Source organism: Betta splendens, chromosome 13, assembly GCF_900634795.4.
Source record: "Betta splendens chromosome 13, fBetSpl5.4, whole genome shotgun sequence".
NCBI classification, from domain to species: domain Eukaryota; kingdom Metazoa; phylum Chordata; class Actinopteri; order Anabantiformes; family Osphronemidae; genus Betta; species Betta splendens.
Genome location: NC_040893.2, coordinates 14,878,131 through 14,896,014, shown reverse-complemented (window position 1 = coordinate 14,896,014; position 17,884 = coordinate 14,878,131). Strand labels below are relative to the sequence as shown.

At 45.6% G+C, this 17,884-nt stretch overlaps 3 protein-coding genes across 3 annotated transcripts; 1 reads left to right on the top strand and 2 right to left on the bottom strand.

Moving 5' to 3' along the window:
- Positions 1–903: 903 nt before the first annotated feature.
- her13 (hairy-related 13) lies at positions 904–3,040 on the bottom strand. The gene is made up of 4 exons (XM_029172501.3): positions 2,648–3,040; positions 2,328–2,414; positions 2,161–2,242; positions 904–1,985 (listed from the first exon to the last, which is right to left on the bottom strand). The coding sequence occupies exons 1-4, from the start codon at positions 2,729–2,731 to the stop codon at positions 1,594–1,596; spliced, it is 645 nt and encodes a 214-aa protein (XP_029028334.1). The 5' UTR covers positions 2,732–3,040; the 3' UTR covers positions 904–1,593.
- Positions 3,041–5,184: 2,144 nt separating this feature from the next.
- On the bottom strand, positions 5,185–8,383 carry her8.2 (hairy-related 8.2). The gene is made up of 4 exons (XM_029170975.3): positions 6,495–8,383; positions 6,324–6,419; positions 6,163–6,241; positions 5,185–5,905 (listed from the first exon to the last, which is right to left on the bottom strand). The coding sequence occupies exons 1-4, from the start codon at positions 6,555–6,557 to the stop codon at positions 5,538–5,540; spliced, it is 606 nt and encodes a 201-aa protein (XP_029026808.1). The 5' UTR covers positions 6,558–8,383; the 3' UTR covers positions 5,185–5,537.
- Positions 8,384–8,631: 248 nt separating this feature from the next.
- On the top strand, positions 8,632–17,438 carry cab39 (calcium binding protein 39). The gene is made up of 9 exons (XM_029170972.3): positions 8,632–8,791; positions 11,167–11,322; positions 11,496–11,660; positions 12,238–12,356; positions 13,244–13,412; positions 13,953–14,012; positions 14,486–14,551; positions 15,028–15,171; positions 15,404–17,438. Exons 2-9 carry the CDS (start codon positions 11,209–11,211, stop codon positions 15,590–15,592), a joined length of 1,026 nt encoding a protein of 341 aa, XP_029026805.1. The 5' UTR covers positions 8,632–8,791; positions 11,167–11,208; the 3' UTR covers positions 15,593–17,438.
- Positions 17,439–17,884: the final 446 nt, after the last annotated feature.

Here is a 17,884-nt window from a genome sequence, read left to right as displayed (position 1 = left end):
TTCACTCATGCTGATTTACCTTTGTTCCGGCTGAATCTACTCAAATGTGACTGGTGTTAAAAGAAATGGAGCTAAATGAAGAATAGTCACATCACATCAAACTAAGACAGGTCATCATTTCAAATCTAAAATGTGCCCTTTACTCCGCGCGCGTGTGTGTGTGTGTGTGTGTGTGTGTGTGTGTGTGTGTGTGTGTGTCTCTCTCTCTCTCTCTCTCTCTCTCTCTCTCTCTCTGCTGGCTGATCCCTTTGAAGTATCTGAGCCTGAGCCCTCTGTCAAATGGCCGCTGGCAGCTTTGATCACTGTGTCTCCTCCGCTGCCATTTCAATGTGTTTCCTCCGATATTCACACCCAGACCCTCCACCTCCTCCTCCTTCACCGGGGTCTGTTAATTGTAGCTCTAGGATCAGCTAACAGCAGAGCGTGAATAGGCTAGCGTGCGATATTCAGATAGGCCATGCACCGCTGGCCCCTCGTATGAAACGTGCTTTCTCCTGTGTGGAATTACTCTTTGTTTCATCCCAAACCAGGAAGCGGCGTGTTCCTCTGGGAGCGCTGCCGCCGGTGCGTCTCTGCAGCTCAGCGACCGGTCCAGACAGGATGTAACAGGGCTTTGTTAATAAGCTCATTGTGTCGGAGGTGCGAGTGAAGACGCTTGCAGAGGTGTGACTCTTTCATGGACACGCGCTCCGCGTCCTCGCGGAGTAAAGGGACGGCAGAGGTGTCGGAGTAAGAACAGAGCCGAGGCCAATTCACTTCACACAAAGCAGACCAGCATCCTTAATATAGCAGCAATAAAAGGGGAATTTTAAAACTGCATTTGCATTCCAGCAACGCTTTTGTTTCTTCCATTTCTATTTTGTGTTTGAATCTCTGGAGCAGTGAGTCACGCCAGACACAAAATGGCAAGTATCTTGTTTTATTTATCAAAGTCAGACATTATACTGGCAAAATCTAAACATTCTGGCTACATAATGCCATTCTCAGTGAAGCTACTGGGCCAATAAACTACAAATCTGGATGAAATACAATACAAATATTTATATTAATTAGAGGCATCGCCAAACTTCTAAAAGAGCTTTTCTCCTCGAACAAATCCTATATATACACAGCTGTTGACAAAAGAGAAGTGAGAATAGTTTGCCTTCTGTCTGTTTTTTAGTTATAAGTGTATTGAGTTTCAGAAAAAGCCACAACAGCGGCTGAAAACCGAGAGTAAACTGTCCGAAAAGCCCCAGAAGCTCTTCAAACTGAACTGTGATCACGCCACCCTTCAGCTTTCTGGCGGATAAAACAGGTGAGAGCTGCTTATTGGCAACTTCTACTTCACTCGGTGGTTTCCTACAGTTCCCAAAAGGCCACAGGAAGGTCACAAAGTCGCCGCTCTGAAGGAAAACAGAAGGCCAGAGATGTGTTTGTGTCAGGGTTGAAGCTCAGTCCGGCTGATAATCCATGCGTGTGGTCCGAATGAGTCCAGTAGAGTATATACACTCATTAAACTGTGCATGAGGTGGATTTATTTCCTTATCCGGTGTCAAATATTGAGAGGACTCTGATGCTACATTGTATCCCAAATGTATGTCACGCAGTCTTCTACCAGGGCCTCCACATTGACCGGGGATAGGCCACGGTGCTCAGGGCCTCCCCGCTCTCCGTCCTCTCTGTGGCGCTCTGGTTGTGCTCGCTGTCGGTCTCGTCCAGGTCAGAGCACAGGTCCTCGCTGGACGCGGTGGAAGGCGCCGGGGACGGCGCCGAGCGGCCGGGGAGGAGCGCGCTCCCGCAGGAGTCCGCCGCGAGGTCCGACAGCACGTCCTGGAGCTGCTCCTCGTTCAGGGGCATGCACTCCAGCAGGTGGTTGAGGAGCTCGGCCGCCACCGTGGCGTCGATCCCGGGGCAGCTGGACACGAACATGTGGACCTCGTGCATGCACTGGATGTAGCCTGCTGCGAACCGCTCACCGGCCTCCTGGCTGAGCGTCTCCGATTCTGTGGGAGAGGAGACACACGGACCATGAGTGACTCACTCTCTAAATACTGGAAGTCACTAGTGAGTTCACTTTAATGAGGTGTGACACGGCTGCCTTCCCTTGTTTGTGCATCGAGCAAAGACTGAACCTAAAAATGCCCAGTAAATATATTTTGAGCCCCACTGTGTTTATACCTTGGGTCCTGTTCTTCAGGATGTCCTCCACCTTCTTCACGGTCATCTCGAGCACCTCTGCGTTCTCCATCTTGGAATGAAACTGTGGGAGGAAGCAGCGGAGCCCCGTTAGAAACGCGCATCTCGCAGAGACGGACGGGGCGACCTCCGGAGCGGCGCGCACTCACGTCCGTGTCCGCCAGCAAAGTCCGCAGCTCCTGCAAACTCTCGTTGATGCGCGCCCGTCTCTTCTTCTCCACCAGCGGCTTCCTGGTCTGGACACAGAAGGACGCAGAAATGAATGGGGGCAGATCGGGAGTCCGTCCGCAGCATCATCACCGTGCGTAAACGTAAACGCACCGCTGTTATTCATTAACCAACACAGCTCCAATTACCGCACTAACACGTCTTTGTATAAAACTCCGCACAGAAGAGACATCTGTAATTGTCCAGAGGCCGATGCTGAGTGGAATCGGCGTGACAACTGCCTCCAGGGTCCCGTTCTTACCTTTCTGTCCGATTTCTGAATCCCATAGTAGGACTCGTCCTCTTCCATCAGTCCGGTGTGGCTGGGCCGAGCCGAAGGGGCCATGTTGTTTGGATCGGGATCGTCGCTGGGGTGTCCCACCGTTCTCTCTCTCTCTCTCTCTCTCTCCCCGTTCGAGCCGTCAAAGGGGCAGCTGCCAAACGGAACCGGTTACAGCAAGAAAAAAAAAAAGTCGACCCAACTCGGAGGCGACGTGTGTTCCCTGCGCAATCCCAGTGCGGCGTGCTGCTGGCGCTGAATGGCTGTTGTTAGTATTTATAGGGGCTTATTAACATGTGAATGGGGGCCGAGCTCCTCTGGCTGGGGAACAACAGAGCGCACACGGCCGGAGCCAATGAGCGCCCACTCCCTTTGTCTCCGGCCGGCCCCGGTGCGCCCTGAGGAGGTGCCGGGGTTTAATCACACAATTTATTGTGTTAGGGGACCGGCCGCTCGCTTTTTCCCGTGTTGACAGTAATTAGGTTCATGTACTTGAATTCACTTATATCAGATTCGCTGTCATGTGCACGCAGAATGTAAAAGTGGTGCCTGTGATTTTTTGTTGACTGGTTAACTTTTATTACGGTTTATTTAATAAACCCTATAATTGATGTCATCATGTCACCATCTGTACCTATTCTTATTATTTAAAGCGGTGACTTTAATTGGTAGCTTTAAATGCTCGTCATGTGTTTTACCGAGCGTTTCAAGCATTTCCGGCGTCGTGCGCTTCCTGCCCGACCGGCTCCACGTCCTGCTCGCTTCTGTGTCCGAGCCTCAGCAGATTTACCCGTCTGCTCGGCGGATGTAACGCGATGCCTACAGTTGGCAGCTGCTGCTGCTGCCGCTGCTGGCGGCCCCTCGGCCCGGGCTGAATCAGCCGGGGGAATTAAGGGCCCTTCTCCAAAGAAAGCGACAGGTGTTGGCCTGCACCTCGTTTGTTCTGCCCGTTGTTTGGTGACTTTGGTGGAGGGACAGACTGTGCAGTGTGCTCTGTTGTTCCACCGCGTCCACTTCATTTTGTAGGATAATACGCAAAACCTTTTCTTCACAGATGCACATACAAAATATGTGATTTTAAAAGTTCCCAAATTTTAACGTTTATTAAATTGTATTGCATTTTTTTTTATTTGAACAATATCTATTTGTGTATTTCTCAAAGGCCTTTTTCCAGTCCGCCCTAAGCCCTCGGTACTATACGTTCTGTACACGCTATTATTGTGCAAATCAACCGCGACATCAAGCAGTCCTGTGTGCTTGACAGCAACATACAGGCACATGTGCCACCTTCCAGGTAATGGTGCCTCATCCAGCGTCTTTTACGCGCCGCATTTCCGCAGAAACACACCACTAAACGCTATTACCCCAAATGAAGGAAGGGGTCCAGACCTTTGAAGTGGAGGAGTTTTGGCACCTTGCCACCCCCAGATCCCTGCTCCAGATCTTTAATGGTGTGGACTGTGGAGAGAGCAGCTGTCCCGGCTCGCCTTTGTTGGAGAGCTCGGCTGAGAGACCAGTCGTCTCCTTCTCTTTAGACCCGCCGCCTGGCTCCATGTGGCGACCAGTAATAATAGCAATAATAGCTGGAGAATGAGCCACATGCACATTTTTAGTTTTGCAAACTCAAGGGTGAATTGAGTCCTCATCAGAACCTAAACGTTCCAAACACTTGTATTTAACTTCCACCTGCTCGCTTCAACCCTGCCTGCAATATATTGAATTTCTTTGTATCCTTCATTTGATCATGGAACTTAATTATGTGTAATGTTTTTCAAAAGAAAAACAAGACCGCCATATGCTACATAACTAATGAATAGTAACACAAAAGGATGAGTTCGGGTTTTGGTACCACAATGAAAATAATTTAATTAATATATTCTTGAAAAACACAAATGTCGCAGTTTCTCAATGAAACCATCTGTTGATAAAACCCTTTCAACTGAATCTAGCACAAAAAAGACCTCTGACATAATGAATCCACGTGTGATGATACATGAGCTACAAAAAGGTAAGTTTGTTGACTAGAGTGCAGAAAAATAACAACCCTACCATGTGAAGGTTTTGGATGAGAAACAACCAAAAACCTGCTGCCTTCATGCAAACGTATAATAGCCATTATCCCTGCTCCTGGGGCTCAGCTTAGAATAAAAGGGAAGGTGATGCTGATGTTATTATCAGCAGCTGCCCCGAAAATGAAAACGTCTTGCTGCTGAGCAGGTGCATTGACTGTACTCATGTTTGGTAAAGCTGAGCGTGTGGCAGTTCCGCCCTCCAGCCTTTAGAGGCGCTGTGACGCCTGGCTTGTCTTGTTTCTCTGTGACATCACATCCTGTCTGTTTCCTGTTTCTGACTTCCTGATTAGTTTAAGTGTTCGTCACCTTTACCTGCTCTCTCTGCCAGGCTTGTGTTTGTTGCTTCTTGGTGTTACTCTTATTAGGACTCCTACATGTTGAAATGGCTGCTACAGCAGATATATAACAATCATAACTGAATAAAAAGAAAATGCACACAAAGCTAAATAAAAGTGTAAAATGTTTTAATATTTTTGTTTCATGTTCTTGGGCTAATCAGCATAGAGGAAAAGATTAACAAAGAATACGTGGCGAGAAAGTGATCTAAGCAAAGTTATACCTTATAATATTAAATAAATAAAGCTGTTAATACAATAAATACATGAAAGATTAATAAGAGCCTTCTATAATGCAGGCTACAAGAAACTGACTTCTGAAGGGAAGTACTGGGAAAGTATAGGTCATTATAGCACACCTACAATATTCACTGGAACAAATCCGCCCCACATGTCTTCTGAGCACCATATCTATAAGATACATAACAGAGGATGGTCTAAGTAAATTGAGAACTAGCCACCAGTTTACCAGGGTCTCCACATTTCCAGCATCCCCAGCTGGGAGCTATGAAGCGCGGCCCTCTCCTGACTCCTGGCCGCGTGGCAGGCGGGCCCCTCGCTACGGGGCGGCTTTCCAGACCCGGACCCTCCCCTGGCGGCCGCGGCGGGGGCGACCCGGCCCGCCGGGAGGGCTGCCTCATCTCTGGGCGGGGGCTGAGTGGGTGAGCGCTCCCCAGTGGGCCTAGGCAGGGACTTGAGGAGGTGGTTGAGCAGGCGGGAGCCCAGGGTTTTGTCCATCCACTCACAGGTGAGCAGCATGTTGTGCACCTCGTGCATGCACTGGATGTAGCCCGTGCTGTATTTCTGCTGGGCTTCCAGGCCCAATGTGGGATCTGAGGGAGAGAGGACGGCGAGTCAGTATGAGAGGTTTTACTGCTGACCAACGGCGTGACAGGTGAATTTGCAGGTGAATAAAATCTTGAACAATACTTTTGTGCCTGTGCTGCCCTCTGCTGCCTATGGAGCGGATTTGCACGTTTCCATTCAAAACAATAACAGTTTCACCCAAATCTTCCACCCTAATGATTTTCCTAAGAGACAATGTTGTACTATTTACACATAAATGCAGTCGAGCGTCTCCTTTTCTTACCATTGAGCTTACTGCTCTGGATGTTCTGCAGGTGTTTCACTGTCATCTCCAGAATATCAGCTTTCTCCAGTTTGGATTGCTGTTGAGAGACGAGCAGCGTTAGACTCATTCACTGTTCACTCGTCTCCCACGGGAGAGCGCACACGCGGGGAAATACCCACGTCGAGCCTGAACGCGCCGATCACAGTCTCTTTCAGCTGATCCAAGCAGTTGTTTATCCTCTCCCGCCGTTTCCTCTCTATGAGCGGCTTCCTCAGCTGCAAAAGTAAAGACACGCGTCTTAGCGGAGGGAAGCCGGGATGCGGAGGACCGCGTGTCCAGGTGTGAAATACCTTTCGCTCCTCTTTCGCGCTGGGATGCTTCCCCACGCTGTGCGCCACGGATGAAGCGGTCATGTTTTTCCTGGGATGCGCTTCTGTCCCGGACTCGCTCAATCCCTGCGCGTCTCTAGGGCCCACGGCGCGGCACGGCCCTCTTATTTATAGGACGCCATTAGCATGTGAATGGGCCCCCGCTTTGGCTGTGGGATTTTCCCACACACGAGATCCCATCAGTCAAGACTGACAGGTCACTGGCTCCATTCAATAACCGAGAGACCCGGCCTAGAAAAAGAAAATACTCACAAACGACAGATGTCCCGCCTGAAACCATGCACCACCCCCCATCCTCCACCCTCCACATGACGGAAAACTGCAGTTTCCTCTGCTCCCACTGAGGAACAAGGGTGTGCAGTTACCGAGGTTCACTCCGGGGAAACGCGCCCATTCTATTCACAGGCAGGAGTTACACTGTCTGCAAGAGGACAAATAGTCTTTCAAAACCCAGAGGAAGAAACAAAATGCTGATAAAGCACACGATACAACAAAGATTTGCCTGCTACTGCTAAGTTTAACACCCAGACAGTCCAAAATACCATTTGAGCGTCTGATCAAGGGCTCACTGGTACAAAACACTTCACTTATTTTTGAGAAACGTCCAAGACACTCTTGCTGTATCTTGCCCCGCTTTGATCACGCGCCGTGTTTTCAAATGTCTGACATCTGCTGCTAACTGTTAGTGAGCAGATGTCTGCTTGACCACATGCCCCCACCCCCACCTCCATCTTTGGGCCCCTCAAAGCTGGGGGCCCATGTTGCAGAGCCACGCGACTGCCAGGCGAATGCCGGGTCGTGGGAACCGAACTCGAACAAAGACTATTCATCCAAACCTAATCAGCATGAGAGTAAAAACTTCTGGGCTGGACAGTTCGGCCAAGGAGGAGGCGAAACTGCTATGGTCAGGTGTAAGGAGCCAGTCAGACATCATGTAAACATGTCCTTTTAACTGATTTCCTAACTGAGCCGCATTATGAATCATATGTTAATTGAAAAAGAAATACTTTGGCAACAAGTGTTGTAACATTTGAATTTTCTTGTCATTTTTTTGAAACATTAGCTGATTACAACAGATAGTAAAAAGAAGGCATGTCTTTAAATTCAGGTTGTGTAATTTAGGCATATCTACTGACGCTGTAACACTGGTATTGAGCAATATAGTTACGTCCTAAAATTTAAATTTTTTAAATCATTTGTCAAAGTGATACTTTTAGGATGGGCTGCTGTAACTTCTTACTTCGATGTCCCAGTAACCTATTAACAAGTCTCAAATTCATTCAAAAAGATGCAGCCAACTGGAATTACTCAGAGAAACCATAATTGAACCACTTCATAATGTCTTAAAGTCCACATAGTCCCACGTCTTCCCAGTGTATAAAATCTCCCCAGAATGTATAAAATGTGAGGGCATCCATCTCCTCCCATGCAGAACCAGCTGCCAGTTCATGTTTGGGAAACAGACATTGTCTATTCTTTTTTGCTGAAGCTCATAGTCAGAGCTCTGATCACTTTGAACCACCTCTTGCTCAATTTACATTTTGGGGGCCTCCTTGACATTCTGAGCACCTCTGTTTTTTTCTCCCTGTCTTCTTCCCATCCACTTACATGCCACCATTGCATCACATGTTGCTTTAGGTCTTCCTCGTTTCTCCCTGTCTTCCTGCCTAGTGCTGCTCCAGTGGAATTACTGAGTTTTCTATATAACTAGATATGCTGTATTTTTGTGGAAAGTCTTAACTTTGCGCTGTAAATGTTGTGTAGCCTGATTGGGCAACCCAGGCTATTTCTACTATTAGTGAAAAGGACACTGGCAAAACAAAAAATGTGATAGAAATAAGTTGAGGAAAATAAGACGAGAGCATTTAGCAGACGTTGTTGATGGTTTAGGGCTCCCTTAATTTTGAAGAAATGTATATTTATAGTCTGCCTTGTATGTGTCCTGTCTTCAGCGTGTCTATGGGGCGCGAGCGCCCTCTCTCGGTCACCTGCAGCTTGTTCACCTCTGTTGCCGTGACACCGGGCGACCAGAGGGGGCGCTAGACGCCGCCGCCGCAGTGGCCACGGCTCAGCTGAGAGCGCCGCTAGTCGGGCTGAGTGGAAGTAGGAGAGGGAGCCGCACGATTCACCAACATACTGTACAACAAGAGGAGGCCACCAACGAGGAAAACAAAGCCGTTTTTGTTCCAAGGAGCACCTGAGTTGCCCTTTGCTGTCTTGACGAGTCGAGGGGAACTAGTGAAAGCGCCATTTACAAGGTATTATTTGGTAAATATCGCGTTATGAAGACACTACTGCAGGCACTGTAATGCTCCCTAGCTGCTCGGTTGCTCAGAGTTAGCTAACGTTACTTACTTTGCTTTTTCCGCCAACATTAGCTTGCTGGGCAGTTTTTCGTAGGGAGACGTGTTTCAGCTGAACCTAGCCCACTGTTCGCGATGTGCAGGAGTCGGGCATGCGCTTGTTAGTAGCTAGCAGCGCCACAAACCGCTGCCAGGCCTGGCTAGCGTCAAGGTGGCTAGCTAACCACCACTGTCTGCCGTCTGCCGTCACACCTTTCTGCCCGTTAGGCTGTTCGAAACGCAGATGTAGCAGCTAGCTTGTGTTGGGGGCTGTAATCCCCAAGTCTGTCGGGGCCTTCGTTGTGTCGGCCAAGACAACATTTGCAGTGTTGCAGTGGATCGTAGCACTAAGCTAACGCCAGTTGCAATAACGCGTCGCAGGCCACGTTAGCCAGCAGCCAGAGGAGGTTGTGTGTTAACCAGAGGGTAAAAATAGACGAGGCACAATGTGACTGTCGAGCTGCGCTACATCGGCTACTTTTATGAGACACTATATTGTCGATTAAGCATGGATCTATTTTGTTAGCACAGCACAGCACAGCGCAGAGTTGGCCGGCTTCGCAGCATCACAAACCAGGCATGGAGAACTCAGATGGGCGGTGCTCACTGTCACGTCTGTGTCGGCCAGTTCACGGGGCCCTGTGTGTGTTTAGAGGCTACTCCTTGAGATTGATCGGTTTCTCCCGTGATTCTACCGTGACATGCGTGCGATATTTGAAACCCACGCGTTTTACGGTTACACCTGCTATTAGCTGGCTGCTCCCAGTGCTCGCTGGCTGGCTGTCAGGTGATAGCAGGGCATCTGCTGTGGTCTGGACTCCAAGGGTGGCAGTGACGTGCACGCTCGAGTCGTCCTCTGTCACAGTTTGTAATCGTGCGTATGTAACGTGTTTCCAGCCTGCCACGACGGCCCGTGCTCGCCGTCTCCAGGCTGCGGGAGCTCAGTTTGGGGGAATGTCAGGCCCGCAGCACCTCTGACGTTCGTCGGCCTGATGGTGCTCCACCACACAATACCTGATTAGCAACGGAGTCTCGGTGGTTTATCGCTGACCAGCTGATGCAGGAGCGGACATATGTTTCCTGCCTATGTGCGTCACTGACACTGGAGCGGGTCAGAAGTGGGGAGGCGGTTCTGCTGCTTCATTATCGAGCATTAGTTTGGGCAAAGGACGGATTTGGCCACCTGGCCGTGTTAAGGTGTGCCTGGATTACTGACGATGTAAGCAAGCACAGTTTTGGTGCTGAGGTCACAGTGAAACCAGTGACACTTTTTGAATATGAGCTCATTCACACATGACACATCACACACGAATAGTGGACTGCACATCCCACTTTGGTGCTGCTTGCTTTATATTCCTGGCTCCGGCATTGCTTTCTAAATGTGGACTCGCTGCCAAGACAGAGTTTGTGTTCACAGTTGAGAGGATTCACGCAGAACAGCAGGTTGGTGTCAGACTGTTACGCCGCAGCCTCTTAGTGTAGTGACTGTTGGAGGTTTGTTGCAGAGATTTTCCTCACATTGAAAATGGATGCATTACTGTACAACATCCTTAGTTAAGGTTAATTGATAAGTTGTGCTGTTTCAGTCAATGAACAGATAGTGTAGTTTTCTGTCTATTAGTGCACACAGCTGTTAATTCTGCTTTATGAAAGCCTATTGACAACTTTGGCTGTTGCCCTGTAGTGTAATTAGTGTTTAGGTGGGTCAGTGAATTAACCCAGTTAGTTTTCTCAATAAGAAACTGTTGTTTTGACCCATTGTTGCGTCATCCTTACTGTTGCAATAGTTTGTGGTTTAGTTTTGACAATTCTTTAGTTTTGTTTTATAAAGAGCCCCAGAGGTTGTTTAATGATCTAAATTTGGTCACATGAGAGTCAGATTTAAACACAGTTATGCGTTTTCTCATGTTAGGGATATGTTCGTCACTGTACATGTGGTGGGTCAATAAAAGCTCTGACGTTATAGCATAGTGTAACTAGGCCTGTGTCACAATAAATACTGCCTGGTTACTCATTTACTGACCATTACATGAAAAATTACAACATTTTGTTGCTGATTGCGGCACAAAAGGTCAGATCCATGTAAGACATTTATATGTTTTAGAGTCATACAAAACATTTTGTTACTCTCACTGGTGGCAGTTTAGTTTCTTTACCAGAGGTTGGCTGTAACAAGGTCACAAATCAGTTTCTAGTTTTGGAAACCAGTTTAAGACTAGAGAGAGGGAGAGAATGGTATGGTGCATGTTTATAATTGCGTTGCTCTGATCCAGTTTTCTATCCTTCTTTAGGTGGACAGTCCGCTGCCTGGTTGCCCGTGGTAACTCTCCACCATGCCTTTTCCCTTTGGCAAGTCCCACAAGTCGCCGGCGGACATCGTCAAGAATCTTAAGGACAACATGACAGTGCTTGAGAAGCATGACATCTCTGACAAAAAAGCTGAGAAGGTAGCGTCATTGTCACGCTGCTTCACATGATCATACTGTCACTTGTGGCATACTTCTGCCAATAAGGCAACCATAAAAGAAATTCTTCTCCTGTCACTTTGTGTTGCTAAACATAACAGTGTCTTTTTTGGGCTAAGCTTATAATTGTGTGTCTTTATATGTACTCTACCCAGGCCACAGAGGAGGTGTCAAAAAGCCTAGTGGCCATGAAGGAGATCCTTTATGGGACTAATGAGAAAGAGCCCCAGACAGAAGCAGTGGCCCAACTAGCCCAGGAGCTTTACAACAGTGGCTTACTCAGCACCCTTATAGCAGACCTGCAGCTCATTGACTTTGAGGTGAGACTTGATGTGTCTTTTTTTTACATAACAGGGATGGAATGGTAAAAAAATGTTCACTCAGGTATGACACTGGCTTGTCTTGACAGACCTGCCTTTGTTGATACCAGGGGAAACCAGTCTACAACATGTTATGCTGGTGCTGTGTGCTAACTGCAGTCGCAGGCCTCCTTGATTCATCCTGTCACAGTGTGACTCACAATGTTGTGCTCTTTCTCTTCCTCTTTTCTTTTTCTTCCTCCCTGTTCACAACGAACGACTGCTGAATTATTGCAAAACATACAGTAGTTGCGTCTATCACAAATATGACAATGATTCAACTTTTTTTTTATTAAAGTAAACTGGTGTTTTTCTGTATCTGGAAATATCCCTGTCATTATATTCTGATAATATGTCACTGTGCTCTAAATAAACATCGCAAGAGCAAAAAATTGGGAAATAAATGCACATGTTCTTAATAAACCTTTTTGCTTTTTAGGGATTCTATTTTTTTGACTGTTGTCTGAAGTGTGTTGTGAGACTTAAGTTGTCGTGTTTTCTGTCACATTAACCGATATTTTTAACGTCTAACCAACAGGGTAAGAAAGATGTGGCTCAGATCTTCAATAACATCCTCAGGCGTCAAATAGGTACTCGGACCCCCACCGTGGAGTACCTCTGCACGCAGCAGAACATCCTCTTTATGTTGCTCAAAGGGTAAGGAACACACAGACACAGCACAGAATGACTATGTTCCTGTTGATCATTTAGAGTTATACACATTATTGGGAAGTTTTGACTTCCTAACTTAAAGGGAAACGAGACTGTGTTTCTAAATGATCCTGACTGCTGCCCAGAACAGAAAAATAAAAATAGGCTCCACTGTTTAAATCAGTGAAGTAGCACTTCATTTTGGCAGTTGTCAGTTCCTGGTTTCCTGTGCATAATCCTTTAAATAAACTTAGATATTGTTTAATCTAGTACGTGTTCCTGCGCTTTAGCAGTGTTTTTTGAGTAAAAGTGAACACACAGTAGTGATAGAGAACATGTTTTGGGCTTCATGTCAAGTACAGAAGTAGCACGCTCCGAAGCCGGAGTTCTACTAGTTCTGTCATTACACATCAAAACACATTAGAAGGTCACTCTCCAACAGAGAGATGCCAGTTTCTGCTTTGTCTTTTTAACCTGGCGTTAGGAAACAAAATGTTTGTTGTTTAAAAAGGCTACAAAGTAAAAACTATTTGTTCAATGAAAGCCTGAGATAATCATGAGATGAAAGCTGTGCCACAAATCTGTGTCCTCCAGACATGAGCAGCATTTGTGTGTAATGGAGGCTTGCTTTGATGTGAACAGTGACTTTGATTTTTCTGTTGATCTTTGTCACCGCCCGTTTAAACATGCTGAGTTCTCCTCACTTCACTTCCACCTACTGTCATGCCTTTATTAAATAATAAATTATGAAGTACATATTTCACTCTCATAACACAGGTTATGTAATATGCCTCATTTCAGCTAACTTTTTGGAACCGTTTGGTTCAGTTTTCTGGATCTGCTCTCAACAGTTAATTAAACCTCTTGTTGTCCTGTGTTGCTGGTTTGTGCAGGTATGAGTCTCCAGAGATTGCCCTGAACTGTGGTATCATGTTGAGGGAGTGCATCAGACATGAACCACTGGCCAAAATCACGCTGTGGTCAGAGCAGTTCTATGACTTCTTCAGATATGTGGAGATGTCCACATTCGACATTGCCTCTGATGCATTTGCCACTTTTAAAGTAAGTTGTTTAGTCATTGATCTGTTATTGCCGAGTGAACTTTTAAATTACTTCTGTGAAACATCTTTACACTGTAATACCAGTAGTTCCAAATGTATATTGAGTGAGAATAGTATGTGAAACAACAGAGATGCATTATACAGTTCCATGATGTGACTCGTTAGGATTCGTACCTGGAAACAGTGCTGTTGATGGTTTGTTTAAATAATATCATTTGAAACGTTGTTTCGAACTAGACAGCTCAGATAACAAATTTGAGAACAGGCTGACAAGGTTGGTGTGTGACATTATAACTAGTCAGTGACTCATACAGGACTGGAACCAACGATCCCTGTTGTGTTGTGAAGGATCCATTCTGTATCCAGAGAGATGAGCTAGAGCTTAACAGCACATGAGCTGCCATGAATCTGCCTGCAGTTATTAGAACTCAAAGTCACAGTGGCTGTTCAAATATTCCACTTGAATGAGACGCCATTATAGACTTGGGACACGTCTACATTATAACCATATTACTTACATTTTGTCCATGTCTGTTTTCAGGATCTCCTCACAAGACACAAGCTGCTAAGTGCAGAATTTCTGGAGCAACATTACGACAGAGTAAGTTTAAGCTTAACTAAACTGCAGCATATAATAAAAAAATAGATAGAAATGATAGACCAAATCACATTGAGAAATTATTCACAATTAAGAGTAGAGCAAAGATGGTCAACAAGTTCCCTTTGGCTTAGAGTTCTTAATAATATGTACCTGTTCTGATTTAAAGTCTTTCTGTGGAATGTTCTGATCTTTGAGTTGAGCCAAGCCATTTATGACCAGTTCCATGTGCCTGAAAGCTGTGGCAGTCTGAGTGATTGTTAGCGTCTTTCCTAACAGCATCAAACCAGCCATTTGGGACATCATTTGCAGGCTGTGAACACAAAGTAGCTGTCAGCCTGTGATGCAAAATGCTTCATTTTCCTGTCACTGTGTTTTGATACAAGGCCCAGATGCATTTGTGAAACCCTCTACTTGACACATTTAGATATCATGCTCCCGAGTCTCACTACCTCTTTCCCCCTCTCTGTTTTTAGTTCTTTAGTGAATATGAGAAGCTACTCCACTCGGAAAACTATGTTACTAAGAGGCAGTCCCTCAAGGTAAGGGCGCTGGCTCATGTCAACAAACAGGTCTCTTGTTGTGATGCAATTCTATTTACGGAACTAGCTGAAGGTTTCACTTAACACCTCCATCACCTTGTCATTAGTGCCATCTAGTGGTGAGGCTTAGAGTCACACATTTTAAAGCCTGCATCACGGTTTTACTTTTACTTTTTTTTAATTGATGTAATATTTAAGCAGTTTGTGCTAAAGACACAATCTATAAGTCACTGTTGAAAACGTAATGCTAAATCTAAAACTAAGTGTATAATCTGCTTTAATGATATGCCTTAGATATGTAATAATTATATATTTAGAAGTTAAATGTGATTATATTTATTTATTTTTTACTGGAAAATGAGTTAGCCTGCATTCACATAGTTCCATCCCTGCATGAAAGTGCCATCTGTCTGTCTCTTAAAAAAAGTCATTACCAACCAATATTTGTTCCTGTTTCTTACTCTGAAATAAACCAGTTACTGGGGGAGTTGCTTCTTGATCGGCACAATTTTACCATAATGACGAAATACATCAGCAAGCCAGAGAATCTCAAACTAATGATGAATCTGCTACGGGACAAGAGCCGCAACATCCAGTTTGAGGCATTCCATGTTTTTAAGGTAAAAATGAATTTTCAGTGTTCCATCTGTGTCCACCTGATAAATATAGCATATAATAAGGTGTTCAGGTGTTTTTCTAAATAAAAATAAATTGTAGATAGAAAATTTATAACAGTTTTTTTGAATTTGAAATCCACTGATTGTGAAAGTGACTGCTGAGCTCTTCAGTCTGCCATCAATACAGTATAAGCACGAGTATGTTAACACCCATATCTGTTTCTATAAATACTAGGTGTTTGTGGCCAACCCCAACAAGACCCAGCCCATCTTGGACATCCTGCTGAAGAACCAGACCAAACTCATCGAGTTTCTCAGCAAGTTCCAGAACGACAGAACAGAGGACGAACAGTTCAATGATGAAAAGACCTACCTGGTCAAACAGATCAGGGACCTCAAGAGGCCCGCCCCTCAGGAAGCCTGAGCAAGGCAGAGGTGGGGAGAGGAGCCACCAGGACCATTACTGGGCGACATCCAGGCAACATCTGCTTAGACGGACCCATCAGCAGCTGTTGTTCTGGTTGCTGAACCCATAAACAAATGAGAAACAAACATACCCATATCAGCTCACCAGGAAGTTGCCAGCTCCTCTGCTCCTCACTGAACATTTGATCTGTTTTATTTTCAGTGGTTTTCCTTCAAAAGAAACAAGAAATTAATAGATGCTGCTGCTTTCTTGCACATTGAGACATGTAAGGTATATTATGATACAGCAGTCTATTGAGCATAGTGACACAAAATGTCAGTACTTCAAAGTAAGGCAGACTTCCTGATAGACACACGCAGCAAGAAACAAAAATAGACAAGACGTATTTTCAAACAAGCGTACACACACACACACACACACACACACTGCAAGTAAACCATGGCGAGGGAAATGGTACGAGCAAGTTGAACATGGGTGTGCCTGTTGCATGCCTTGAAATGTGACAAATCCGCGGCTGTAGCCAGCATCAGCTCTGTGATGGTCTGCCCAGTCTGGCTCCCACTGTCAGTGCCACAGACTCGGACACGCACGCACGCCCGTCACAGCTGCTGCTGCGGCGCGCGCCTATGCCTTCATCCGGTGAAGCGACGTTCGGGGTTCATTTTGACGTGGACGAGCTGTGAGTGGCCACGCCAGGGAACCGCTCGCGTGCTTTCTCACCATACAGCGCTTGAAGCACATGAGGAAAGGAGGCATCAATGTAAGGTGTAGTTTTGGCGAAGCCTGAGAGTTCATCTTTTTTGTTTTGTTTTATGGGACAGGTGAACGTGTACATATGCCTTTCTTTTTGCTTTGTAGAGTTTTGTTTAACCCTTGACACACACACTTTTTAAACCATAAAAGAAGAAACATGATTCGTAACATTGTTCTTGCATTTCTTTTCACTGCTGAAATGGTTGCTGGTGGGTTTCATTGTACATAACTTAAAGGGCCAGCTCACACTTAGCTAACCTATAGAATATTAACAATTTGTACAGCGAAGGAATGTCATGGTATTAGCTCTGGATCTGTTAATCTTCTTTTAATTCTTCATCTACACTTTGAGGATCTCAGACTGCTGAGAACTTGCAGGAGTGTGAATAGTGCTAATGTGGGAGGGAGGGACTGGCAGAACATGGACTGAAACATTACAGCCTGTGTGGGCGTGCGCATTGTGAGGTGCTGATTGATCAACGTTACCTAACGAGTTGAGGACAGTGATGAGTTTTCATTAACTTTTTTTGGCTTCCTCATCACTTGGCTGGAGGCCTGCGAGTGCAGGGGCCCCACGGTGAGTGCACTTCAGGGGTAAGCTCATCAGGATATTGGCAACTCGGCACATCATTCTTACTTTCCCCATTTCCCTGTTTTTTGACTCATTCTCTTCAGAGGGTTGATAATTCCAGTACAATCATGTGTGTAAAGCATTTTGGGTAGCTGAGGGCTTTGTGCCATGTTGGATTCTCCTGAGACCTGATGATACCACAGATTTGTTTAATTGCAGTGAGTGACACACGTGATGAGACATATCTGTACATTCAGACAGGCAAACAAAACAGCCATCTCAAAACAGACGAGCGCTTCCACTCGGACACGCCACAGTTTCTCCATCGAACTCGCATGACTCTCCACTGGCTGTGCATGATGCTGTGCTAAAGATATTGTACTGGAATTGTTTTGTTTTTCCAAGTATTTAACAAGATTGAAATGTCAAATTGAACTCTTGGCTAGTGGGTGCTTTCAGAAGTGTCAAAGGCCTGGGCCCTACAATCAAAATAAAGAAAAGACTTTGGAATAAAATGAACCCGTTGTCATTTTTATTATGCGTGCAGAAATCACACATCTGTGAATGCATGTTAATGGCCACATCATCCTGTACCCTGAGGTACCTCAAAGTAATGCCAGCCTTATGGCTGCTTAACAAGCAACCCAGACATCAGTCATAGTGTGACTAATGTTACTGAACACTACAACTGTCATAATGAAACTATTCAGGCAGTGCTTGAACTTTCACAATAAGTTTAATTTGCTGTTATTATTATGTCTACCCAAAGTAAACCTTTAAATAGGCAGCACGGTGACATTGGTATCATATTTATAAACATGCTGCATATCTAGGAATGAAAATTGCTATAATAATAACTAATTCTACCCATGCAGGCACAAGAAGGGGCCTCTGTTCAAAAATTGATTTTTTTTCTATAAATATTTCATTCAGGCAATTTATTTTGGTAGACAATAGCCTTCTAT